We start from the raw sequence: 27473 nt of genomic DNA on the forward strand, positions 1-27473 counted from the left end.
GGAGCCTGCTTAAGATTCTCTCTCTCCCTTTCTGTCTGCTCCTCCCCCACTCACACGTGTGTGTGTGTGTGTGTGCGCGTGCGTGTGTGTGTGTGCACGTGCTTTCTTTCAAAAAATAAAATGAAATCAAATAAAAAAATAAAATGGACCTAAATGCACTGTCTAGCCCTAGCAACCAATCACACATGGATTGGTGTCACTGTAGCCATACCAACACTGAGCACCTTTTCTTCAAACAACTTCAGTAAGCCCCCCTTTCCTCTTTAAAAACTCCAACCTCCTTTGTCTCTCTAGAGCAAGCTTTCAATTCCAGTCAAATCTGTGTCTCCCACATTGCAATCCCTAAGACCCCAAATAAACACATTTATTTTATTTTGCAGCTTGCAGTTTTGTCTTTCGTTGGTTGACAAGACTTTTTGGGATGTCTAGAGTCTAGAACAAACAGTACAAAGCTTTGTGAAATACGGTGCCTATGAGAAGTTTCCCATGGTACACAGAAGCCACAGAGCTTCCCTGAAGCACAGAGCCATTATTGGCATACGTGGTGCTTATTTTGGGCTTCTCAGACAAAACATCCTGGATGCGAAGCACCTGTCAAGAAAAGAATATTTGTCAGTATGCTATATGAGAAAACAGCTGCCAGTGACATGTTCCTTCTCAAATACTTCAGGACTAATATATTTCCCAGAAATCAATAGACTAAAATTTGTGTGCAATTATTTTTTTCTTATTCTGATGAAAGTGTTAATGTTCTAATTATATCTACACAGTCAAGTGGACTGGTTGGTTATCTGACATTAGCCAAAATCCCAAACAAGGTGGTTTAGTTAATTTTGATAGTTCTTTAAAGGAACAAGTTGAGATCCAGTGAGTGCTATTATGTAATTCCTTAAAAAAATTTTTTCGAAATGTTTATTTATTTTTTGAGAGACAGAGAGAGAGAGAGAGAGAGAGAGTAAGCCAGGGAGGGGCAGAGAGAGGGAGAGAGAGAATCCCAAGCAGACTCTGCACTGTCCATGCAGAGCCTGACACAGGGCTCAAACTCACAAAGTGTGTGATCATGACTTGAGCCAAAGCCAAGAGTAGTCGCACGCTTAACAGACTGAACCACCCAGGCACCCCACTCTTATCTAATTCTTGAGTGAATAGTGTTCCTCTATGGGAAGGGTCTGGCCCTTGACTAAGCCTACTGTACGGGGTGGGAAACACAGGACAAAATGATGGACACCCAGGTAGCAAGCCAACCCAACCTCATAACCAGTAGGATAATAGTTGTCACAGCGGGGGCTCCCCTCACATCTATAAAGTGGCCAGGAAGCAGAAAAAATGCATACTTTGGAATTCAATCTGACATATCCCTGCCTACTACTGTTATTGATCCTCAAGATTAACACACTTTAGTTTGCTAATCAGTAAACATGTAAGTGCCCAGTTTTCTAAATAGCTTGGATGAAGAAGTTCACTCAAACAGGACACGATAGGAATTAAAGGCAACCAATTAGAAATTCATGAGTCATGAATATATATCGACACTTCTTAGAATAGAGTTTAGTTGAGTTTTGCTTTTTCATCTTAGGGCAGATCCTATAACTTCACTCAGGTTTGTTGCATGAAAATACTCAAACTTGGAACTCATGTAGAAAACATTAGTCTCAACTACAAGTAAAGGGTGTCATTGTGAAGAAAGAAGTCTTATCAGGGTTGGTGAGTTCACGGTTCGTGAGTTCGAGCCCTGTGTCAGGCTCTGTGCTGACAGCTCAGAGCCTGGAGCCTGATTAGGATTCTGTGTCTCCCTCTCTCTTGGTCCCTCCCCCACTCATGCTCTATCTCTGTCTCTCAAAAATAAACATAAAAATTTTTTTAAATAAACAAACGATAAACTTGAAAATAGAGACATGAGAGAGATCTCAAACAATTTAAAATCATGTTATGGATCATATTTTTATTGTCTTAAAGCAGACATTGTTGGGTGTGTGTAGAAAAGTAATATGTATCACTTTGGAGGAATTAAGTATATATTACCAGGGCCAATTAGCAGGCTAGGGTTTGAGTCTCTATTTCCCAACTCCCCAAACCTTACCTTCTCAATGAGGCCTACCCTGATTTCTGTATTTAATAATAGGACTGCCCACCCCCCTGTTTACAGAAATCCTGATTCCCTTTACTCTGTTATACATTTTTCTCCATAGAACTTACCACCTTCAAACTAACTGTGTAATTTACTTATTTCTTATGCTCATTGTTAATTGGCTATCCCCCCGCCAAAGAGTAGAAATCTTTGCATATTTTGTTTTCTGATACATCCCAAACATTAGAACAAAGTCTGACCCATTATAAGTGCTCAATAAATTTTTGTGAATAAATCTCTCAGAGTATGTGTGCCAAGAATTTATCCCTATATTGGATTTACTAGAGATGTGCTATTCTTAAACTCAGTTCTATAGAAAATGCTGCTATTGTTTTTCATGCCATATAAAATTCAATGGTCTATGCTAGTGTTTTAGAAAAGATTTTTTTTAATGTTTTTTATTCATTTTTGAGACAGAGAGAGACAGAGCATGAGCAGGGGAGGGGCAGAGAGAGAGGGAGACACAGAATCCACAGCAGGCTCCAGGCTCTGAGCTGTCAGCACAGAGCCTGACGCGGGGCTCGAACTCACAGACTGTGAGATCATGACCTGAGCTGAAGCCGGACACTCAACCGACTGAGCCACCCAGGCGCCCCAGAAAAGATTTTAAATAACAGAAATAACATCTTTAAAATGAGACATTCTTCAACACTATCATATATGTTAGAACCTGCTGGCAAAAACTAATTTTGTTTTGAGGCCACAGTCATTTAAATCCTTCCATTTGAGTTTCATAGTAGGTAGTGTGAAAGAAGATGGTTCCATATAGGACTCTCCCTTTTCCTAATTTCAGGCTCTACTCAGTTCCTATATCCTTTTTTTTTTAATATTTATTTAAATCCAAGTTAGTAAACATAGAGTGTGATAATGGTTTCGGGAGTAGAACCCGGTGATTCATCACTTACATATAACACCCAGTGCTCATCCCAACAAGTGCCTTCCTTAATGGCCATCACTCATCCCAACACCCAACCCCATCCCCCCACCCAACACCCTTCCAGCAACCCTCAAGTTTGCTGTCTGTATTTTAGAGTCTCTTACAGTTTGCCTCCCTCTCTGTTTTTATCTTATTTTTCCTTCCCTTCTCCTATGTTCATCTGTTTTGTTGCTTAAATTCCACATATGAGTGAAATCATATTATATATGTCAGAGCCTATATCCTGATTGGACATATGATATGCAATCTAGGTCTATGTGAATAATCAAGCTCGTTCTTACCTATTCTTCCTGATAGCAACTACAGCCCTTGTAAGGATGGGAAATGTTGTCTAGCACTGATGTTAAATTGGCACCAGGAGACCTGAAAGGGTTAATGGGCCATATCTCCCCATCCTGCCCAAATCTCTGCTTTTCCCATATGTAGAACTTGTTCAGTTCTGGAACATCACATGTGACCCACTAAATTCCCCTAAGTCACCTCAACAAATTGTTCTTGAAGCTTTGCCTGTGAGCTCAGAGAAGAATAGGAACTTACTTCTGACCCTGGAGGATCCTCAGAGTTATAGATCAGCAGCTTCATGGCATTAGGATGGCATCCTGCCAAAATATCTCCCGTGTTAGGATCCACAGTTAAGTTATCCACTAAAGTGCCCAACTGTATTACCTTCCAACAAAGAGGAAGTATAAAGACATTGTTTCAATTTTCTTATTTACCTCTCCTCCCTCCCACCAGCTCCTTCTGAAACAGATCTTGTTAAGGGCCCTTGCTACTAAATTTTAGAAGGGCAAGCACAAACGCACTGATGGTTCTTCCAAAATAGTCATGTGTCCTCCTTTCAAGGAGCACATTCCTAGGTCAGGCATGGGAGCTAATATAAGAGGTCATGTTGTGTGGGCAAGCCAAAGGTACTTTTACCTTCACTTGAGTTAAATCCCAGTTACGATGCTTATTCAGTACATGAACGTTCTGAGCCAATACATCAGCTACATAGATATACCTTTGAAGTAAATAACATTCACATGTAAGCAAGTAATAATGAGAGATAACATTAATTTTACTTTGGGGAAGAGGCATAAAAATTCACAACAATCCCAAGTGCCACTGCAATGTCTTCCCAAACCATAGTACAAGAAGATAACAGAGTATTACTTTTAATATTCTTCAAGAGTTTAAAAGCTTTGAATATGAGATGATGACTATAAAGTAATGAACTTGGTGTTTCTAGATGACCTACAGGCTCAGTCTCGTTACTTATGAGTCACAATTTATTCCTTAAGTTGGATGGAGGTAAGTAGACCTGTAAGAGGCCAAAAGAGTCTATGTTTCCAAAAACTAGTGCTTGAAAAGAAGTATCAGATGACCATGAAATTCAATCACAATCTTTTTAAAAAGAGAGAGAACACTTAGAATTGTTTTCTATAGGGATTGTCTCTATTATCTCAAGTTTACATATTAATATTCATGAGAACTTTTCTTTAAAAAAAAAAAACCCTTCCATTTTAAAACACTTTAAGAGTTTCTCAGAAAATTTCATAAATTTGTATTTTCTTATAAATTAAAATAAAATAAAATTGTATTTTCCTATAAAAAAGTCTGCTGTAGTATGTCGGTAAATCTGAAATTTATGCACTCGAAATGCCCAATCTAAGTCAAGTGAGCTCTGAAAAGAACTTTTGGATAACTCAACTTAGTGTGGTGATTAAACACCATTACTCTCATAAAGGGCAGAGATATTGTGCATTTATTCTCTTTTTAAGTGTGTTAAGTAACTGTGTTTCTAGAGTCACATGAAAATTTGGAATAAGAACCTTATATCAATTCACTGGGGGAAGTCTGGCATGCAAGAGGGTGTATGGTATGCTTATGATCACACATAAGAGTGTGAACCCTGGCCACACCTGATCTGTCCACATTTATATTGACTGCTTAAGCCTAAGGAAATAACCACCACTTAAAGGAAGGAGTCCACTAAAATGTCAAGAGCAAAGTGTTGAAAAATTATAAAAGCTTACTTTTTGTCTAGTGAGACTGTGATCCCATTGGCAGAACTAAATCCTTTGGCTACCACTTTGACCTCTCTTGGACTGTAGAAAAGAACATCAGTCCAGCGAAGATCCATGATCATCTCTAATAGTACCAAGAAGAAGTTGGTAAAATAGTGATCTCTGGTGGCATAGAACTGTTCTGGCCCAAGAACCACAATGTCATTCACGCTAAAGTGAAAAAAAAAAAGAGAAAGGGCAAAACCAATGGAGTGTTTAAAGATTTTGATTGTGGTCAAAATTGCTAAATCTCCAAGACAATTATGTTCATCAGTTTGAAAAAGTATACATGAAGTAGTCTGGATTAAAAAATTCCAGGGGCACCTGGGTGGCTCAGTCAGTTGAGCTTCTGACTTCAGCCCAGGTCATGATCTCATGGTTTGTGGGTTCAAGTCCCACACCGGGCTTTGCGCTGATCGTGTGGAGCCTGCTTTGGATTCTGTCTCCCTCTCTCTCTGCCCCTTCCCTGCTCGTGCTCTCTCTCAAAAATATATAAACATTAAAAAAATTCCACACAAAGTAAATGATTTTAATTGTACCTGATGGGTTTTCTTGTAGTCGTTTATTATTTTTTCAATCTTTCCTTCCACAGAAGCCAGCAAAAACAAATAAATATACAAATAAACCTCAATTCCAAATTGTTGACTCGTAAATGTTAATAATGGTTATTTGTGCTGGTCATAGTGCAGTTCACCAATAGTTCTGGTTCTCTTTCTTCTAGAATTAGGCTTCTCCATGCCCTGGATGTCTGGCTCAGCCATGCGACTTGCTTTTGGCCAGTGAAATGAAATGATGTGTGTGGCTTCCAGACGTAAGACTTTAAGAGCCAGTGCATGATCCGCCATGCTTCCCTTACTCTTTGACAGTAACCAGCAACTTTTCTGATAATTGAAAGTATGGCCCTGCATGAGGACAATATAAAATTGAGTCCTTAAATCACTTACATGGGTATGTAGCCTGAATAAGAAAACAAGACAAAATTTGTGGTTTTGAGCCACTAAAAATGTTAAAGTTTTTCCTTTTCTCTTATTGTAACATAACCCAGTCCATCCTGCTCTTTATATTGGGGTTGTGAGCACTATTCCTTCTTGTTTATGTCCTTCCCTATCATTAAAACTTCTAAAAATGCAATAAGTCACACTCTTACAAGAGTAAAGAGCAATAAAGCCATTTACATCTTGGAAAAGTAAAAAAGAGACAGTGAGTTGAAAAAACTGTAAAAAAAAAAGTGTAAATATTTTTATATTAAATTTATAAAACTGTTTTAGATGACTCAGGAAATACTTTAAGGGCCTCCTGGGTGGCTCAGTCCATTGAGCATGCGACTCTTAATTTTGGCTCAGGTCATGATCTCATGTTTTGTTAGACTGATCCCGCATTGAGCTCTACACTGACGGCATGGAGCCTGCTTGGGATTCTCTCTCTTTCCCTCTCTCTCTCTGCCCCTCCCCCACTCATGTTCTCTCTCTTTCTCTCTCTCTCTCTGTCTCAAAAGAAAAAACAACCCTTAAAAAAATAAATACTATCAGGTGTTAATGTACAATGACTTTACCAAAGTCATCAGGCTATTCATCTTTTGGTCCTCAGCTTAAGCATTCTTTCCTCCAGAAAGTATTGGGTGGCACCAGAGATTAAATTAGACCTTCTGACAATTTGTTTCCATAGTACCCTTTCTACCCCTTGAAATGTTTGGTAAATATTGTGTATCAGGGCACCTCTTAAAAATCCTCTTTAGGTCCTCAAAGCTTCACCTGTCCGGTTCTACCTGGCACTATTTCCACCATTTCTGCATGGTCCTGACGCATTTCCCACAGTGCAGTCTTATACTGCCTTAGCTGGTGTCTGTTATGGGCCTCAGGCTCCTACTTCCGGGCCTCTCTGTGTTGATGTCAAAGCACAGGATATCGCCAGACTTGACTTGCACATTCCACAACCAGGGATGTGCAAGAGTGAACTCCTTTTTTACTAGCAGGAGAAGGAACTGCTGAGTAAACTCTTCTCCCTTTCTTATCTTTGCCAGCTTGTCCTGAAATGAGGCTTATGTTGTTTACTGGAGGACAATGCCATGATTTCTAGCAGTGAGTTGCCTTAGCAGTGTGGCTGGCTTGATAACACACTTGCTATAGCCTCTCCCTTGTGTGCATTTCCTGGGGCTGCTGTGACACAGTGCCACAGAGTAGGTGGTGTTAGACAGTAGAACTGTCTCGAAGTTCTGGCAGCAAGATGTCTGAAATCAAGGTGTTGACAGGGCCATGCTCCTTCTGAGGATTCTATGGGAAGATCCATCCCTGCCTCTTCTAGCTTCTAGTAGGCCCCCCGGCACTCCGTAGCTTGTAGATGCTTCACTTCAATCTCATTCTCCACCCCACATGCATTCTCCCTGTCTGTCTTCTTATAAGGACACCAGTCATGTTGGATTAAGGACACACCCTACTTTAATATAACCTCATATTAACTGATTTCATCTGCAACAATCTTACTTCCAAATAAAGTCATGTTCTGAAATGTCAGGGGGTTAAAATTTCAGCATATCTTGTCAAGTTCCTCACAATTCAACCCATAACATTCGCATCTCCCTACATAAGGCTGGTATCTCACTTCTGTGTCCTGGAACAGTAATTTATTTCCTTCCTTCCTTCCTTCCTTCCTTCTTCCCTTCCTTCCTCCCTTCCTTTCTTTTTTGATTCTTTTTTAATATTTACCTTTGAGAGAGATGGAGAGACAGAGCATGAACAGGGGAGGAGCAGAGAAAGAGGGAGACACAGAATCTGAAGCAGGCTCCAGGCTCTGACCCATCAGCACAGAGACCGACGTGGAGCTCCAACCCACAAACCATGAGATCGTGACCAGAGTTGGACGCTTAACTGACTGAGCCACCGAGGCGCCCCTGGAACGCTAACTTTCTAATAAAGTAGTTGTGTATTAGGTTTTCCTTCAGGCTGTACCTTCACTGAAAAGAACTCGTTCAGTGAGGTCATATGTTATTGCATTTGATTCTCAAAATCACCAGTTAGGTAAGTCAGGCCAGTGAGAGAACTCCCACTTCACTGAGGAAACTGAAGCATAGCTGAGAGATTTGTCCACTGTTTCTCAGGCAGCCTGTGGCAGTCCTTGTCCCCATTGGGCCTCATAACCCCATACAATGTCTTCTGGCAAGAGTGCAGTGACCCCAACTTCTCTTACTTCTTCTGCCCTCTGCTTTTGTCACCCCCAAATTCTACAGGGAGACATTGGTATGTAATTTTAAGAAAGAGAGCAAAGCACAGAAGGTGACCTTCCTTTTCTTTCCCTATCCTTCTATCTCAAGACAAGATTAACCTGTCTGGGAACTAGTCTTTCAGTGTTGAGTCCATTTTATAAAAGACAAATTCTTCATTGTTTGTTACAGCCTTGGAATAGGCAAACTACCCACTAAAAAACTTAACTTATTTTTTTCTCAACATGGTAAAAAGGATTTTCACCACTGTGACTGAGAGTCTGGCTTTGAATTTAGATGGATCTAGGTTTACACCTGGTTCTGCAACTTACAAATTATGCAACTTGAGCAAGTTACTTAACTTGAAACCTCATAAGTCCCAGTTTACTCATACCTATTACTAAAGGCTGTTGTGAGAATAAAATGAAGTATTTGGTACAGTGCCCAGCACATAGTCAATGCTTAATAAATGTGTATTTTTATATGTGCCCACAGGCTTTTTTCAAATTCTGCTCTAAAGCTTTTATTGAACAAAGGAACGGCCCATCTGGAAGCTGGTTATAACACCCAGTGGGTGTGGCTCTCACAATACAACCTACAGGGACAACTAGAAAAAGGTGTAGGTGTTTAAAGAAAGCCCAATAGTAGGTATTGCATTGTTGTGGTATGGAGGATGGAATTAGAGCTGCGAATCTAATTGAGCACCTTTATAGGATTAAAATGCTTTCACAAAGTTGGAAAATATAAAGATATCCAACACTGAATACGGCAATTTCTAGTGAGGTGCCGGGCAGTGTCACCATAGGAACCTCTTGAAAGCCTTAGGAAAAAATGCTACAAAACAAAAGTTTAAGCCTGCTGAACCAAAGAAAACAAAGCACACAGTAGAGGTGCAAAAATAAATAGAAGTGCAAAATACTTTAATTCCATACCTTGTGAGAAGTTCATGTTTTATAGTTTTCAGGTGTACAAGAGAACGTTGTTGTTCCTCAAATTTAAATTTCTCCACCGTGGACTTCATGTGGGGGTGATTCACAACATAAAGATACACGGTATGGTCTAAAGTGGAAAAAAGGAATAATCTCCAAGAAGTTTACTTCTGTTGCAACTATTAATTAGACTTGGTATAGAATTTGGTCATGTTCAAGCACTTTTCTTACACACCTTGCATTTGATCCCCACAGTACACCTGACAGGTCAAATGCCAGAATCTCCATTTTACTGAGAAAACTGAGGCTCAGGAGGTGAATAACTCATGCACAATTTCACCACCACCAAGTGGCAGAGCCAAGGGAAAACTTTTCTCAGTGGTCTCCTCAGCCGTACCTCCATACCTTCTGCAACAGGAAGACACAGAACTACAATGGTACATAAACGGATGTGGTTTCCCAGGGTGGCCCTTCAACAAGAGAAGTGAGTCTCTTTTCTGTGAGAAATGCCTACATTGCAACACACACTCAAGAAATGTCGGGGCTGAGTAAATATCTTAAAACAAGCAACATGTCCCAGCTAGAGTATAAACTGACACAAGTCAACTACCTAAGTTTGCAGTAACGATATTTAGTGAGCCCAATGGATATGGAATGTGAAAATGAATTCAAGAAAAAACTGGCACATCAATTCTAGACATCACCGACCCTGAGAATGTTCACCTGTTTTCATAGTGAAAAATGAACTGCTGTGAACAAGACTGAGGGTGGGAATCTGTTTTCTCAAAACACCGTTTTCTGACTTGACAGAAGTTCTAGGTAAGATGAGCACTGGAGTTTGAAACAGCCTGGTCCCATCCTCCCATTTCAGACCTTGATCTGTGTTCATCTCCCCTATTCCTTTCTTGATGGGGTTTCCAACCATGCAGTAGAGTGAGCCCAAGCCCTGAGACGCAGAGCTTATACGCATGGTCCCTGAAACACACAGGTACCTTTACCCAAATTAAGGAAAGGTGCTCCCTCACAGATGGATCATTCTTTTAGTCTGACCCAGCTCTTTCTGGGGCCTGAGGCTTTGCAAGCAGACCCCCAGTTGGATTTTAGCTCCCACATGACCCTTCAGCCACACACTCTTGCCAGATACAGCAGGAACATTGTATGCACTGCTCTGGTTTTATACCTTCTTTAGGCCTCTATTGGACCCCTCCTTCCATATAAGAGATGCTTGGTCAGAATAGTTTTGATTTTTTTGTCTTCTCATTCCATTCCAATTTATGTATAATGTTTTGCCCTTATTAACTAAACGTACAATTAAAGGAGGTAACAAATAACATTGCAATCATAATATATTCGGCTCCAGAAAGTCTGATTAAATGCTTGAGGGTGGATCTGTAAACTGGTTCCATCTCAAAAAACAAAAACCAAACCAAACCAAAAAACCAACCCATACTTCTCACGCCTAAAACAAATAAACAAAACAACAACAACTACAACAACAACAAAAGATCCAACACTATCCTATGCAATAAAATAGCTCCAAGTTAATCTGGTCACTCATTATACTTTCTCCAATGATGGTGTCTAGATAGAGGTCGAGCAAAAAAAAATGGTCACCTAAATAATTTCAATAGAGGCTGGAGCCCTAATTTCACCCAAGTAAAAGACACAGGATTAGAAATAAGACCACCGTTTTTGTTCTCTACTTGCCCTATGCGCCCACAAACATTTACACATTAAATTAGTCTGGAATTATAAACTATGAACAAGTAATAATAACATGAGCAACTGTTATTTTAAAGCATATGCAATGTATTAATAACTTTCATTTTTTATAACAGCTTTTTTGAGATATAATTCACTTTATCACTAAACTTGCACTTTTTTTAATTAAAAAAATTTTTAATGTTTTTATTTTATTTTTTGAGAGGGGGTTGGGGCAGAGAGAGAGGGAGACACAGAATCTGAAGTAGGCTCCAGGCTCTGAGCTATCAGCACAGAGCCCGACACGGAGCTCGGACTCACTGACGATGAGATCATGACCTGAGCTGAAGTTGGACACTTAACCAACTGAGTCACCCAGGGATCTCTAAGCTCACACTTTTAAAACGTACAAGTTAGTGGTTTTCAGTATATTCATGGAGTTGTGCAATTTTAACCACTATCTATCTCCAGACCATTTTCATCACCCCAAAAAGAAAGTCCATACCCATTAGCTGTCATTGCCCATTCCCACCCTGCCCCTAGCCCCTGCCAACCACTAATCTACTTTTTGTCTCTATGAATTTGTCAATTTTGCAGGCTTGCTATAAATGGAATCATACAATATGTGGTCTTTAGCGACTGAATTCTTTCACTTAGGATAATGTTTGCAAGCATTGCATGCATCAGGACTTCATTTCTTTTTATTGCCAAATAATGTCCTATTGTATATGCATTCATCATCACTTGATGAGAATTTGGGTTATTTTCACCTTTTGGGTATTAGGAATAATGCTGCTATGAAAATTTGTGTGTAAGTTTTTGTGTGGACCTATATTTTCAATTCTCTTGGGTATATACCAACCAGTGGAGTTTGGGGATCCTATGATAACTCTATGTTTAACATTTTAGGGAACTGCCAAACTGCTTTCAGAAATAGCTGTACCATTTTCTAATACTACCAACGAAGTGTGAGGTGAAGGTTCCAATTTCTCCACATCTTTGCCAACATTTGTCATTGATTGCTTTTTTTATAATCATTAGAACCATCCTAGTGGGAATGAAGTGGTATCTAATTATGGTTTTGATTTCCATTTCCTTCTTGACTAAGGACACTAAACACATAAATTTTCATGTGTTCATTGATCATTTGAATATCTATTTGGAGATGTCTACTAAGATCCTTGGTCCATTTTTTAATTGGGGTGTCTTTGTTGTCGAATTGTAGGAATGATTTCTATATTCTGGATACATGTCTATTATCAGATATATGATTTGCAAATATTTTCTTTCATTCTTTGGGCTGTTTCTTTGCTTCCTTCATGGTGTCTTTTGAAGCAGAAAGCTCTTAAAAATTTTTTTTTATTATTATGCTTATTTATTTTGAGAGAGAGAGAGTGTGAGCGGGGGAGGGGCAGAGAGAGAGGGAGACAAAATCCAAAGCAGGCTCCAGGCTCTGAGACATCAGTGGAGAGCCCAATGTGGGGCTCGAACCCACAAGTGTGAGATCATGACCTGAGCCAACGTCGGATGCTCAATAAACTGAGCCACTCGGGTGCCGCTGAAGCAGAAAGCTTTTAATTTTGATTCTATCTGTTGTATCTCTTGTTTTCTTTCATGTTATGTTTTCTAATGTCACACAATTATTTTCAAAGAGCCTTTAGTTTATACATTAGATTTTTTAGAACAATCTCTAAACTGGTTTTGAAGGTCAAATGAAAAGAGAAGGAGATAAGAGGAAGAAGGAATGACCACCTTCTAGTCACCCTTCTTTAATGCAGTGTTAAAAATGTTTGATACACATTTATTATCTTGCAAGTATATATCTTCATGGTAAAATAGAATTTTCCCTCCTTTCACCTCTATGTTGAGTCATTGAGGTTGAGTAGCTTGTATTTCCCTCATTTCCCCTTATTTTTAAGCATTCAGGCTTTACCTTTGTCGATGAAAGTACTGATTCCGTGTGGATTAAATGATGCTTTGTCAAAACCATCACTGATGTTTAGTGCCTGGACCCTTGGGTTTTGCTCATTCAGATCCATCAAGAAAATCTGTCCTGGCTCATCTGGTGCAAAGTTTGGCATGCCTGGATATTTTAATCCCTGTAACAAAAATATAAAATAAGTAAGCATATATATATACATTTCACAATATTTTCATGTAGAAGTGAAAATCTCAAAGCCTAACAAAAATATTCAAAGCTGTAAATTTCTTCTAGGTTTCTGGGATTTTTCACTCCAATCAGCTGTTTCCATTATCTGATCTGAGAGACTACCAATGTCATCTAGGCCATTGGGAATGGGAATAGGAAAGGGGAAGAATCCATATTCAATTATTAACATAGAGACAAAGGGTTAAACCAAAAAGTATAATGCAATGGGGCGCCAGGGTGGCTCAGTCAGTTGAGCGTCTGGCTTTGGCTCAGGTCACGATCTTGTGGCTTGTGAGTTCAAGCCCGTTGGACTCTGCACTGATAGCTCAGAGCCTGGAGCCTGTTTTGGATTCTGTGTCTCCCTTCCTCTCTGCCCCTCCCCTGCTCACACTGTGTCTCTTTCTCAAAAATAAATAAACATTAAAAAAACAAAAAGTATAACGTAAGACACTAGCCTGGGTTACTTTGTGTTAGTCCCTTGGCCTGCCTATGCCTCTGGTTCCTCATTTATTAAATAAGAAAGCTAAAGTGTATGATTGCTAAGATCCTCTCCAGTCCTGATAACCTGCAACTAACCTTCTTCAAAGCAGAGGGAAGGGGTGTATGCTTTCATTATATTGCCCCCATCCATTATTTTATCTAGTGCCAAATATTGAAATCAGCCAAGAATTAATATAGGGGAACCAGTCTCTTTTTTTTTTTTTCATTTTTTTCTCTTTTTTTTTTCAATATATGAAATTTATTGTCAAATTGGTTTCCATACAACACCCAGTGCTCATCCCAAAAGGTGCTCTCCTCAATACCCATCACCCACCCTCCCCTCCCTCCCACCCCCATCAACCCTCAGTTTGTTCTCAGTTTTTAAGAGTCTCTTATGCTTTGGCTCTCTCCCACTCTAACCTCTTTTTTTTTTCTTTCCCTCCCCCATGGGTTTCTGTTAAGTTTCTCAGAATCCACATAAGAGTGAAAACATATGGTATCTGTCTTTCTCTGTATGGATAAAGAAATTGTGGTTTATATACACAATGGGGAACCAGTCTCTTAAGTTGACTATTTCTGACCTATTTTGTTCCTATAGATATATCTGAAAATTTGGATATAAATCCTTTTCTTCAAATATTGCAAAAACTTTATTCCAGTAACTTGAACAGTGGTTCTTTCTACTGGAAGAACCAATTATGTGTGGTTATCAACCAATACTGGGTATCCTGAACATAATGGGCCTTTGCTGCACCCCGGGTCATTGTGTCAAAACTTGGGGTTGGTTTGTGCCACAATTATAAAACTCAGCTCACTTCCTCCTTGTATCACTTCCCCATCACTCTGATATATATTAATATCAACATCATATCTTTCCTTGTACCCTCATTTCCATTTATAGTCGATTTAAATGATTTCCTTCTTACTCTGTCTCCCTGGCTCCTCCCTTCCTTATAAATATGTATATACATACACATGTGTACTTTTAATAATACTATTCTTGACCCTTCCGCTGCCCTTCATTCCTACCCCCACCCCGGGGGAGTCAATCTTCAGCTGCAAACAACCCACATACATCTTCGAGTTTTTTTTTTTAGAACAGTACTTCTACATCTAAATCTCACCAGAAGCCTGGCTTTCCCGCAGACAACAATGGCACTGCTGAAGCGCATCAGAGGGGGTACTATTCCCTTTCATTTGTCTTAGGTCACCTCAGCTGGAGGAGGGCTCCTCATGGCCCTCGCCACAAACTTCTCCTTCCAGACCCTGAATCTGTCATCATCAATCAACACCCAGTCTTCTAAGGAAGCCACACCCTTTGCTTACTGCTTCTTTATCAAATTCCTCCCACCCTCCCCCTTGCCCTGGTCCAGCTTTTATATAGGGCTAGTCTGAATTCTATTCTATTCTGAATTTATTTCATTACCTTTTGTTTCTCTGAAAAAAAAAACAAAAACACAAAACAAAACATGCCATTCAACATGAATTTTCTCTGACTCCCTCCTTTCTGTCTCCGTAATTCTTCAATTTTATCAATTTTTCTTCCTTTATCCCACTATTCTTAAGGAATGGGTATCCCTCTATCTGTTCTTAAGTTTATTAATTTTGCCACCTGTTTGTCACCAGTGTCTCCTTCATTTGCCTGAAAAATTGTTCATATCTCCTTTCTTGAAACAAATCTTCTAGTTTTACTCTTCCTTCAAACACATATTTATCTTGCTTTCCCCTCATGGTCAAATCTCTTAGAAACATCACTTGATCTTGTTGCCTGCCTTGAGATGCTCCAACTCTCACCAGTTGGTAGAAATGCCTCTATAAAGGTCATACCAGTGCCCTCCAAAATATCTTCTTTGATAACTCCTCCACTTTTCCTTATTTGTATCTCTATGGCATTTGACACTATGATGTACCCCTTTATTCCTTGTCAAAAAGTCAAGAGTAGGATTTCCAGACTGAAGTTCTGCTTCTCTTTCTGCCCTTTCCCCCTTCTATCCTCATCCATCCTTCTTTCCTTCTTGCTCTATACTTTCTCCTTATACATCTTATTCATAAGGTTTCAGATCTTTCTTCTCTACCAATTATTTTCACATCTGCACGTTTACCTAGAACCTCTCTCTGGAGCTCTAGCTTGCATTTCCAACTGCTTCCTAAGAGTAGTTCAAAATCAAATTGTCAGAACCAAAGTCAACATTCTCCACTCAAATCCTTCTTCTCATCCATATCTATTATTCTCAGAGAAGAGCATCACTGTTTTCCCCAATATAAGGTCATGAAATTCCATCTTCAAGCCTACCCTTTCCCCATAGTCAAACTGCCACCAAGCCCAGAGGCTTAGGTGGTGGTAACAATGGACCAAAAAAAAAAGTCAAAGACATCTACTTCTTCCCTTTTCACCTGAGGAAAATTAAGCCCAGAGAAGTGAATTCACTGAGTCACTCACATCATTAATTGCACACACTCTTTCTGACACACCATAAAGAAAGGTTTGACAGCAGGCAACATTGCTCAGGGAGGAGCTCAAGGAAGAACATCAAGCATCTGGGTAGCTTAGGGACACACAAGGGCACTGCCAGTTCAAAGACTGAATGTTCTAGAAATGGAAATGATTTAATAAGTAAATAAGGGTGGGCCATTGTAAAAAAACAAAACAAAACTTGATCTAGATTAAGTGTCATGATGATTGAAACACCTCCAATAAGTGGCTTCGTATGCACCCTGTTTTCTGTTTGAGGCAGTTGGGTAGGAATTTGTAGCAAGTGAATGCAAGCCATTCTTGCAATGTCATTCACCACTGAAAATAGTGAAAATCACCTGGAGGGGCAGACATTTTATTTTTTCCAACAGGCAACATGTGTATGTGAGTTGAGTTGGCATTGAAATTCTATACTGCCCTCATTCTCCAGCACAAGCATTCAGTAAATATTCAAGTACCCCATGCATGTCAGGTAGCATATTAGGTGCTGAGCATGGCAACAGATGCACAAAGTCCTGGCCACGAGGAGCTTGAAATCTGGAGCGGCAGCACCAATGACCACATCAGATATAGTGTGGTATGTAAGAGACTAAGCACAAAGAATGTGAGGGAGCATAGAAGAGGCACGTTGCCCAGAAAGAGTGTTAGGGAAGACTTTCCTGCAGAATTAAAGTGCCACCATAGTGAGGCCTGACAGAGAGCTAGGAGCTGGCTCATAATGTGTGAGGAAAGCAGGTAAAGAGAAGCATTCCAATGCCAAGTCCCAAGGTAAGAAAGCAAAGAGCTTGCTTGGCACCTCTCTGTAGACTAAAAATATCTATTGCACAGAATTTCTCTCTAAATCAGCAGCTTCCAAATATGCTCTATGATGGCAAGAATGGGCAACAGGAAAAACCAAGAATAGGGACTTGAAGTTCAGAAAGATTGAAAATGAGTAAAAAATATCATCCTTAGCCTATGAGTCATTCATTAGTTTACAAAAAAAGAGCTCTGTTACTTAAAGCTCCATGTTAACATTTCTCAAGGAATTATTTGTGATGAAAATCTCTAGATTCTCCACTGAAATAGTTCAGTACTTTTAGTTACAGTGAAAATAGAAGGTACACAGTTGGAACTACAAATATTATTTCCTAAAAGCAAAGAAGAAATCTTCCAGTTGTAGAATAATCATTCTTTAAAGTCTATTTGGCATAACATTAACAATCTAAATTGACAATAGAAAATTTAAGTCAACAAAGAGAAAGCTTTTCTAGACAAGCTTTGTTTTATCTTTGGCTTTGGAGGAAAACCAAAGAAATAAAATCACTCCCACCCACCCACCCACCCCAACAATATCACCACGAACAGCAATTTAGAATCCAAATGAGACCCTGACTTTATAAGGCATACTTAAGAAGTTAGAAATTAAGGCCTTTAAGTCTTACTATGTGTGTCCCTTTTTAGCCAAAAAGATACAGATTTTAAAATTCATATTATATGGTAGTATTGTACTGGTCAAAATGGAATATTAGGACACGTAATTCCAGCAATCAGCATTCACATCGAAAATATCGTCCGTTTATTTTTTCAAAATCTTAGGTCTCATTCCAAATTGCAACAGTTCAGTAAATACATGGCAATTTTCAACATCTTCATAGCATATACCTTTTAGTTTGTTGCATTTAATTTATTTATCGTTCTTCACATAGCTTCCTGATCATCCCAAACCTGTGAAGGTAGTACTGGAAATAAAATACAGGATCTTCTCTACTTATCTTTGAAAGAGTTGGAAGGAACGACAGGGACCTCAAGATGCAAAATGCTCAGGCTTTTGAATTGACACATGTTAACACATACTTCGCAAACATTTACTGAGCTCCAAACACAGGTACGTGTAGCAAGAGGATCACTAATTAGTGAGAAGATGACTACCAGAAGCTGAGGTCCAGCAAAATACGGCGAGGATGGACAAATCTGGAGACCAATCTAGGACTGGAATGGAAATCAATATACATTTATTGAGCCCCTATTGAATATGTAACTGCCCATAAGGAACTGCCCACATGGGGCAGGCAAGCCAGGGCCCTCCTGTGGTATACTGATTAGCCTACTGGAATCCTGTTTTGGCTTTTTTAGTTGACCGATTTAGCCACAGTTGGGATGAGTGTGTAGGGGTCCATCTGGCAGCTCTAGTCGGCAACATTAATGTACTGTCTGTATAGCTATTGACATGAGCACGTGAGGGGCATGGAAAATACTTACACTGGAGATAAAAGCCAGCCCATTAGGAAGTATATCAATATCTTCAGAGCCATTTTCTGCAAAAGAAGTGGAGGATCACAAAGATGCATGAATGAAGGCTTAGAAACAAAATCTCACAGGCAAAACTTTAAACTTCTGTTGGAAACTATGTTTAACTTTTTCAACTATTTACTTGGGAAACTACATTAACTTCCAGGAATCCCATAGGCATGCTACTCTACAGTAAAACCTGAGTCAGATTCCCTAAATACTAAATTCTTTTTTTAGAACTCAATTTTCAGGAGGAAAAAGCAAATAACTATAAAACAAATTCATATCCTAGATTTGTTCTTTGAATAACAACTTCTAGGATATGCCCTGAGAGATTCAGTTTTGTTCCCCATAGAAGACTGATCTCACAAACAGAGTGATAACATTGCAAAGTCCTCATTGCGAAGGTCTCTTAAAGGCCTCTCAGCCAAATATTTCTCTCTTCCAATTTGTTGAGGCCTAAAAATATATCATCATCCAATCACATTGGGAAATTATTGAGTAATTGTTATCTGGAATAAAGCAATAGGTCTTAGGAAAGACTAACAAATATAGAAAAATTTGAAAAAATGTAGTCAACTCTCTTTCTCATTGAGAGCTGGTCCCAAGCATTTTTCTATGGAAAAAAGCATATAACAAGTGAGTTATGACCATGAATAGAATGAAAAGAGGGCTCACATGGCTTCTAATAGAGAGATAGACCCACATAGGAGGTGCTCCCAAGCAAGCAGGACTGAGAGTAAAGGCAATGGTTATCTATTGTGGCAAACGGTATTTTATAAATATGGTGGGACCAATATGCATCATAGCCACATGCCCTTCTTAAAATGTGATGTTCGTATTTTTCCATCAGGAGGTAAGGTTTGAATTCTCTCCCCTTGACAAATAAATGAGAGGGAAGTGATGCCACATGACATACAAGGTAAAGTCATAACCACAAATGCTCCTGGTTCTCGTTCTCTTTCTCCTCTCTTCTCTCTTCTCTTCCCATCCCTTCCCTTCTCTTTCCTCCTCTCTCTGTCTCATCTCTGTCTCTGTCTCTGTCAACACGCACCTTGGGGACCCTGAACTTAAATGTAAGAAGTTTGGAGGAAGAGAGACCACACAGACACGACACAAGGTAGAGAAGATACTAGAGAAGTGTCAGATAACTTCATTTCCCAGCCTCTGAGTCACTCTAGCTGACGCAAGTAGAAGAGCAAAGAACTGTATCCACTGAGCCCTGCTAAAATTGCAAATTCATGAGCAAAATAATTGTCATTTAAGTCAGTCACTCAGTTTTAAGGTGGTTTGTTACACAGCTACAGTAATTGGAACATGTGGAGAAATGGTTACATGGGATAATGGGTTGCTAGTGTGTCAAAAGGCAATTGAGCAAAAGGGGAGGGGGGAAAAGAAAAGTGGGACAAAGCCAAATAAAATGCAAATTTGAATCAACAGAATAATGAGCAATGGGCACTGAAAACTAGAGAACAGAGGAAGATTTAATTATATATTCATTTACTGAAACTAATCCCCAACTAGTAACCTGAAAATTAAATTAATCGGAGCTTTCCATTTTCCAAACAGTCCCGTTAATCAAGATTTATGTATCAATGGTATCTTGATGGCCTGGAAGATTTAGTGCTGTTTCCACATGGAATAATACAGACACTGGGAGAATCCAGCAAATTGAATAAAGCAATTTAAAAAATCATATTGCATACAGGTTGGTTAATTTTTGAACCAACTTTTTTTTTTTCTCTGAAAACCCCTTTTCGGTTTCCTTTTGCCTTATTCTCCTTCTCAACTCTGCTATGAATGTGGATATTCTCCAGGCTGTACCTGCCCTTGGCTGTTTCTCATGGCAGAGTAGTCGTTCTACCTGTGCAGTCGACTCCAGTTCCATGGCTTCAGCTTCTACCCAGGCGTCCTTGACTCTCTAATCTCTGTATCAAGCCCAAACCTTTCCAACAATTTCCAGACCTCTACATTCACCTGTATATTGGACATTCCTACCTGGCTTTTTCACATCTCATATTTAATGTGTTCCACACTGATCTGGACATTTCCCCTTTGAATAGGCTACATTTTCTATATTTTGATTTCGGTGGATGGCACTTCCATCCCCCAAGTACACAAATTAGGAAACTTGGAGCTATCTTTGATGCTTTCTTTTCCTTACTCCCCAAATCCAACTGATCACCATCATTTGAGCTCTAGAAATCCCCCCTGAATTTCCCTAATAGCCTTCTAACAGGTCGGTTTGCTTCCCTACTACCATTCTCTGCACTGCTGACAGTCATCACCTTAAATTGCAAAGTTGATCTTGTTACTGTCCTGCTTAAAACCCTGCAGAGGTCTCCTAGGGTTGGCAACGTAAATCTTAAACCTCTTGGCCTGGATTCCAAATTCTCCACATGTTGGCTCCAGTCGCAGTTCTTATGGCTCCCACTCCCACTCCCACTGGCTATACCAGCTGTGCTGCGGTTCTTCTGCTAGTAGTTCCTGAAATGTGTCAGACTCATTCACCTGCATGCCTGAGCACATGCTGCTGCCCCTTCTTGGCAACCCACATCTTTCTCACACCACTTCACTTCCCCTGGGCTGAGTATCACGGGCTCTAAAGAAGAGCATGGGGGCCACCTCTTCAGCCTTTCCAACCTCTCTCAGTTCCAGCACCCATTTTATGTGCTAATATGGTCACCGGTGACTACCTACACCATGATATTTTTTTCACTTCTGGGCTGCAGCCTTCTGCTGACTTGTTGATTTCCTACTAGACAATAAGCTTCCTGGGAATAAGGACCAGTTTTCATTCACTACTCTAGCTTTGTACCCAACATAATACCTGCCTTTTCACTATAAAAACTCTCAATGAAAACTGGTTGACTGACAAAATAAGATAAACCATGTTAGTTTCTTGAACTTTGTCTTGTCTTTGGGTTAAACTGTTGACAGGTGAGTGTTAATCTCTAAGTACAAGACATCCTGAATTGTGTGTTCTTTGGTTTGGTTCTTTTATCTTCCAAATGCCATTTCACATATCTCCTATGACAGCACTAATCTCCCTCAATAATTCAGCTACAATAGGAGTGGGTATTTTCTGGAGGTGTTGTATTTGTATTTATTTACTTAATCTGGAGCACAGGGATGCTGGTGTTCTCCACTCAGATGTGAAGAAGAATTACCAGCTGATTGCACAGTATTCCCACCCCTCCTTGTCTACTTCCCCCACCTACACTCCACCTGCCTGACAACATAGTGTATCTCAGCAACAGTGACACCTGGGGGAGTAAGAGGCCCCAGGACACCCTCCCCCGAGTCTTCCCTACATACTCGTTAGCCTATGCACAGCTACCATTAACTCCACTGATAAGTCTAAAATCAGTCTTATGAAGAGGTTTCTACTGCTTTTTAACCTGTCCATCCTCTACTTGGCATGACTTTGTTTCTTTGGCCTTTGATCATTTTCTACAGGCACCCTGAGAAAGTGTCACACACAAAACACTGTGACCAAATAATATTATTACTGTTTCACATCTAGGAAAGAAGATCTGACAGGCAACTATAAAAACAAAAGGAACCTACAATGGAGTAGAGACATATGTTGGAGATATGGGAAGCTGCTGGAGAGGAAAAGGGGCTGAGAGGAAGATAGAAAGACACCAAATTCAATGACTATCTACTTGATAATCCTGCCAAAGGTGGAGCCCCAGTAAAGCTATTTGAATTTCAAATGCAGCTTTGATTAGATGCCAAGGGTAGCCAAATCACTTCCTGGTTAAAACAATCCTTGACCTTCGAAGACTTGGAAAAAAGATAAACCTAATACAAAAGGAGCTATGGGATATGATTTCTACAAGTTAGAAATATTTCTCTTTTCAGCTTTTCTTCATAGAAAGAATACTGGGAAGGGGGGGAAAAAAAGGAATGTTTCTTCCACCAGTAAAATTAACCACAAAAGCCTAGATCTTGAAGAAAATGTAAGTCAGAATTTTCCTCCAGCTCTGTTACTGCCCACCAAGCCCTGTCTAAAATCCTTTAGTGGTTTTCCGTTGCTTCATAAAGCTTTTCACTCGTCAAATAGTTGGGTCCTGTGAGGGTCGTCTCACTAGCTATTTTTTATTAAATATCCAGCCTGCATTGTTTTGGTCAGCTTTATTTATTAATATTTCACCTTTCTGCATCTCAGATTTTGTTTTCTGCTGCCATCCTACTTTCTGACACTTCTGTAACCAAATGTGTTGTCAGTAGATAAGAGAGGCAGTGGCACACAACAAAGACTACAAGGCATAGAAGAAAACCACCCTGGCTCATAATCTAGGCCCGTCACCCGCTGGTTCCAGACCACTGGGCAAGTAACTTCATGCTTCTGTGTGTCAATTTCCTAATCTGCAAGGACAGAAGGAGCACCCACCTTACAGGTCGGTTGTGAGGATGAGGTAAGTGTTTGTAAAAGACTCAGCAGAATGTTTCTAGACACCAGGCCTTTAATAAGGCAGCAGTATTATTTTTAGATATGTATCAACACTGTCCTATTGACAAACTTGTGTAGTTCTCCAAAGTATAAAATGGAAATATGCCAATAGACATAAGAAGTCCCTTTTGTTTTCTTCTGCTCCCAGCCAGTTTCCAACCATTTAAGCCATTCTTTTCAAAATATTTGGATAATCAGAACATTGATCTATGTCTTACAATATTAACCCTAGTTTTAGCTTCTCAAATCTGTTTGAATTATATATCTGAAAGTCAGACTAGACTTCAGAAATCATCTACTTTAATTACCCTTCTACATTATTTGGCAGGCTCATATCTTTTGAGAGATAGATGTGAAATAAATATGAATATTACTCCACAAAACAGTAAACAAATGAGTGAATGTTACATTTCCTATTTTTTAAAAAATCCAATTAAATCTGACCCTGAGTCCACATTCCACTAAACTGAAGGGAAATTCAGTCTCAGTCATTACTGGGTCTTCTGCCAGGGTTGTGCAAATAGTGTAGGTGGCCAGTTTTTAAAAAGCGGAATGTTTGGGGAAGTCCATCTGGCCTTTAATCTACACTAGTCATCGCCAAATTACTCACTGCCAAGCCTGTGCATTTCATGTCATTTACGTAGTTCTGCCACTGCCAGGTCCTGGAAGGGCACATGATCTTTGCTCAGGCTGGGACACCCAGTGCAAAGAATCCAGCCTCCCTTGAGGATACTGTGTCCCTATTCCTTTGGGCTTCTGGCACCACTCCCAAAATGCCATCAGGCAGTGGGGAAAGGATCCCTGTTATTTAAAAAAATCCACATATTCTTATCCTTTGTCCATCAGAACCTTCTGAAGGAACTCAGATTTTTGAGAACAAAAGTCAGGAAGGAATTTGTTTTCAGTTCCTTCTGTTTTCTAGGGGGCAACACAAACCCCTACCTCTCCCTCCCCCTCCTTTCCCTCCCTCTCTCTCTCTCTCTCTCTCTCCATATATATATATATATATATATATATGAAAGAAGGATTCTGACAGGCAACTATGAAAACAAAAGGAACCTACAATGGAGTAGAGACATATGTTGGAGATATGGGAAGCTGCTGGAGGGGAAAAGGGACAGAGAAGAAGATCGAAAGACACCAAATTCAATGGCAATCTCCCCCTCTCTCTCCCTCTCTCTCTCTCTCATATATATATGATATATGTTATATGATATATATATATGAGAGAGAGAGAGAGAGAGGAAGAGAGTCAAAATATATCATATATAAAGAAATATATGTATCAAGAAAAATAAAATACAGACTCATATCAAAATAAACTATGCTGTCATCCTGTCACATACTGATAAATAAGTCACAGTCCTTGACCCTAGGGAGTTTACAGTGTGCTAGTGAGAGAAAGAGAGAACACTGCTAGCCATAAAATAAGCCTGTGGTAGGTGTCATAAGTGAATGAGAGTTTCAGAGTACTGGGGAGTTCAGAGGTAGGAGAGGAATTTGCAGCGGGTCTCAGCAAGCAAAGATGAAGAAATCAGTGGAGAAGATTTCATGAGCAACCGTGAGAAAGTGAAAAAGTGTATTCCCTGAACAGTGAACAGAATCTACCTGGCATTGTTTTTCTAGTAGCAGTGTCAGGGAGAATGGGAAACTTGGAGCCCAAATAAGCAGACAAGTACTAATGAGCAGAACGTCGTAGTAAAGAACAGTAATGAGTAGTAACCAGCAGTTGAGTAGGTAAGATCAGCCCCGTGTGGGGCCACAGAGGAGGTGGAGCCCAAGACGTCTCACATGGAACAATGAGGGACAAGGAAAAAACAAAGGCTGCTATATATGGAACTGAGTCCCTTTGAGGAGGGGGTTACCATACACAGAAGTCTAAAGAAGGGCTAGTTGTGGCCGAGGGTAGGAGGGAGGAAATGACAAAAATAGAAAGTAGTTTCAGACTGGAAAAGAAGGCCTGCAGTCTGAGAAGTCAGGGAGCCCCCTATGGGGTTTTCATTAAGTTTTTTAAAGATGCCTGAGTAGGCTGTGAGGTTCCGGAGGGTGAGGGCTAGGTCATATTTCTCTTGGTGCTTGCAGATGATTTTTTTTCCTTCAAGTTTTTATTTAAATTCTAGTTTGTTAACATACAGTGCAATGTTGGTTTCAGAAGTAGATTTCAGTGACTCATCAGTTACGTACAACACCCAGCGCTCATCACAAGTGCCCTCTTGAATACCCATCACCCTCTAGCCTATGCCCCACCCACCTCCCTCCATCAAACCTCACTTGCTTCTCTATAGTTAAGCGTCTCTCAAGGTTTATTTCCCTCTCTCTTTCCCCCCTCACATATGTTCATCGCTTTTGCTTCTTAAATTCCAAACATGAGTGAAATCATATGCTATTTGTGTTTCTCTGACTTATTTCCTTAGCATAATACACTCTAGCTCCATCCACATCGCTGCAATGGCAAGAGTTCATTCTTTTTGATGACTGAGTAATATTCCATGGTACTTGCAGATAAATTTTGAAACCAGGAATATCACCAAGGAGAGAGAAGAAGAAAGAAAAGAAGTAAGGTAGGTACCAGAAAAAGAGAGAGGGGAGTGAAATGTCCCAGAAGGGACAGGAGGAACATTTAATAAGGGACAGGACAGTATGTACTGTCACATACATACCAAGTCCCTCAATAAGGTGGCAGTTTGGGAGGTCTACTGGCTCCACTGCTCGAGATGCATTTGTTCTTTGTCTATAGAAGATAAAAACACTGGAGGTCAATGTACACCATCCAAAATCAACGTTGAAACATGGTCTCTGATCCCCTTCTTGTTCATTAACTTTGTTTCTCATCATTTATGGATGATGCAACAAGTAAGTAGGCACCTCCTTTTATTTACATTTATTTACATAATGTGGACATTATGTGGGTAATGTGCCTACATCAGCTAACCTCACCCACTTATTGTTGAAAGACTAAAATGCCATTACACATGGACTACACACTGTGCTGCCCCATAAATGATACTATATGGGTAACTGAACAGTATTATTACTTTAAATGTACAGAATAGTATTATTTAATTGGCTAAAGTATTGCCTATTATAAATCTGCACTTTGGCTCCCCTTAATCTCCTATAGTCTTGTCTTTTGACTCCCCACAAAAATGCTTTCCCAAAACTCAAGTGTCTCCTAATAGCGAAACCCTGTAGCTTTTGCTTTCACTTCATTATTTAAAAAAGAAATATGCCGACCTATTTTGCAAGTATATAAAGTCATCAAACTAACCATAATGTAAACAACTGGCCCAATTATTTTTCACTGTAGTGTTCCTGTTTTCACAGTAAACCATTCTTCTAAATACCAGGGATAATTTGAAATTTTTATTAGATTGTACTCAAGGAGATTCCACACTTAAGCTTATCTTACTGTCACTTGTTTTAAAATGCACCTTAGATCTACCTTATAATTGTTATTTTTTATGATTCTCTCACTCGGGTGCACTGGGAACAAATGTAGCAATAAACACTCTCAAGCTGAACTAGAAAGTATTAACAAAAGGCATCAGGCTTCTCAACAGATTCTGATGTGAATCTCTGAGATCAGCCTCTGCTTAAAGAAATAAATAAAAACAACCCAAAGACAAGTGAAGACAAGCAGAGGCCTAAGACACACTCAGAAATGCTTATCATACCTAATATTTCTTTCTAGCCCAGTATATTGACTTTTCTTGAGATATTTCTGGCTATCACTACTACATCTTCCACTTCAAAAGGTCCTAATACTTGCAAAATGCCAGTTACCACCTGCGGGTTGCAGCTCATTTCCCTGCTGTCTGGCTAGTTTTTCATCTAGGATGAGTTCTGTATCCCAGTACTCATCAATGTTTAGCTGGTCTTGGGCAATGCCTGGGCCATAAACATCCAGCTGGTAGCCCAGTCCCCTCCAGGTCCAGCACTTCCAACTGAGTTCGTTTTTCTCAGGAGCAGAACGCTAAGGGCAACCTGGAAGAGGGGGTGGGGGGTGGGGCACATGACTTTCAGAAAATAAATGGGGGGTGTTTCTGTGCTATCATTTTAGGAAAGGCAAACAGCTCACTCTCCACATCAGTGCTTCTCAAGGGATAGTTCGCTGGGTGAAACTGAGGAGTGAAGTTCCAAATATGCTCATTCCTACTTGCTAGGAAGGCAGCACAAGACAGCACGGGACAGCCCTTGAAACTTGGAAGAGGAGAGGAAGAACCAAGGACACCCCCATCAAGATGCCAACTCACCTAAACGCCACTAATCTCTCCCCTATTAGGGCCAGGACGGCCCCAAGCAGGGTCAGCACCACCAGCTTCCCCATGATCTCCGGGGCCCCGTGGTGACAAGCCGGCTCAGTGCACTCCTGAAGGGCAGGTCGGCAGGTTCCAGGCCCCGCCCCCTGGCTGGTGCCCGCCCCGCCCGCCTCAAGTGCGCTGCCTGTGCGCGTGGCCCAGGTCCAGGTCTGGGTCTCACAGCCCCGCCACGCCCTGCCGCCCTGGTTTCACGGTCGTCTCCAAGGGCGAGGTCCAAGGAGACCTTTACTCGCGGGATTCCCTCTTGTCTTCAAGGCTGTACGTGCAGGAGGGAGTCTGGGGTGCAGCTTCGGCAAGAACACACCCTTCGGCGGGACGATAGAGGGAGTTTGCTGCTAAAAGCAGCGGAATTCTCCCTCAGCAACTCGAACGGACTGAAGGGTCGG

The 27473-nt window shown here is 40.3% G+C and overlaps 1 protein-coding gene across 1 annotated transcript; it reads right to left on the reverse strand.

The window, feature by feature from the left end:
• Nucleotides 1-355: 355 nt before the first annotated feature.
• PON3 (paraoxonase 3) lies at nt 356-27156 on the reverse strand. Its single transcript, XM_007076690.3, has 9 exons — nt 27022-27156; nt 25429-25499; nt 18280-18335; nt 12870-13035; nt 9239-9365; nt 5081-5281; nt 3984-4065; nt 3603-3731; nt 356-591 (listed from the first exon to the last, which is right to left on the reverse strand). The coding sequence occupies exons 1-9, from the start codon at nt 27093-27095 to the stop codon at nt 433-435; spliced, it is 1065 nt and encodes a 354-aa protein (XP_007076752.2). The 5' UTR covers nt 27096-27156; the 3' UTR covers nt 356-432.
• Nucleotides 27157-27473: the final 317 nt, after the last annotated feature.

Source organism: Panthera tigris, chromosome A2 (genome assembly GCF_018350195.1).
Source record: "Panthera tigris isolate Pti1 chromosome A2, P.tigris_Pti1_mat1.1, whole genome shotgun sequence".
NCBI classification, from domain to species: domain Eukaryota; kingdom Metazoa; phylum Chordata; class Mammalia; order Carnivora; family Felidae; genus Panthera; species Panthera tigris.

What these genes read in the sequence shown, in the direction of transcription:
- PON3 (XM_007076690.3), bottom strand. Translation starts at nt 27,095, where the DNA reads ATGGGGAAGCTGGTGGTGCTGACCCTGCTTGGGGCCGTCCTGGCCCTA. An exon ending in CCACCTTATTGAGGGACTTG is followed by an intron (nt 18,336 to 25,428) that starts GTATGTATGTGA and finishes CTTCTTTTGCAG; the next exon opens with AAAATGGCTCTGAAGATATT. An exon ending in GGGATTTAACTCAAGTGAAG is followed by an intron (nt 3,732 to 3,983) that starts GTAAAAGTACCT and finishes CTTTGTTGGAAG; the next exon opens with GTAATACAGTTGGGCACTTT.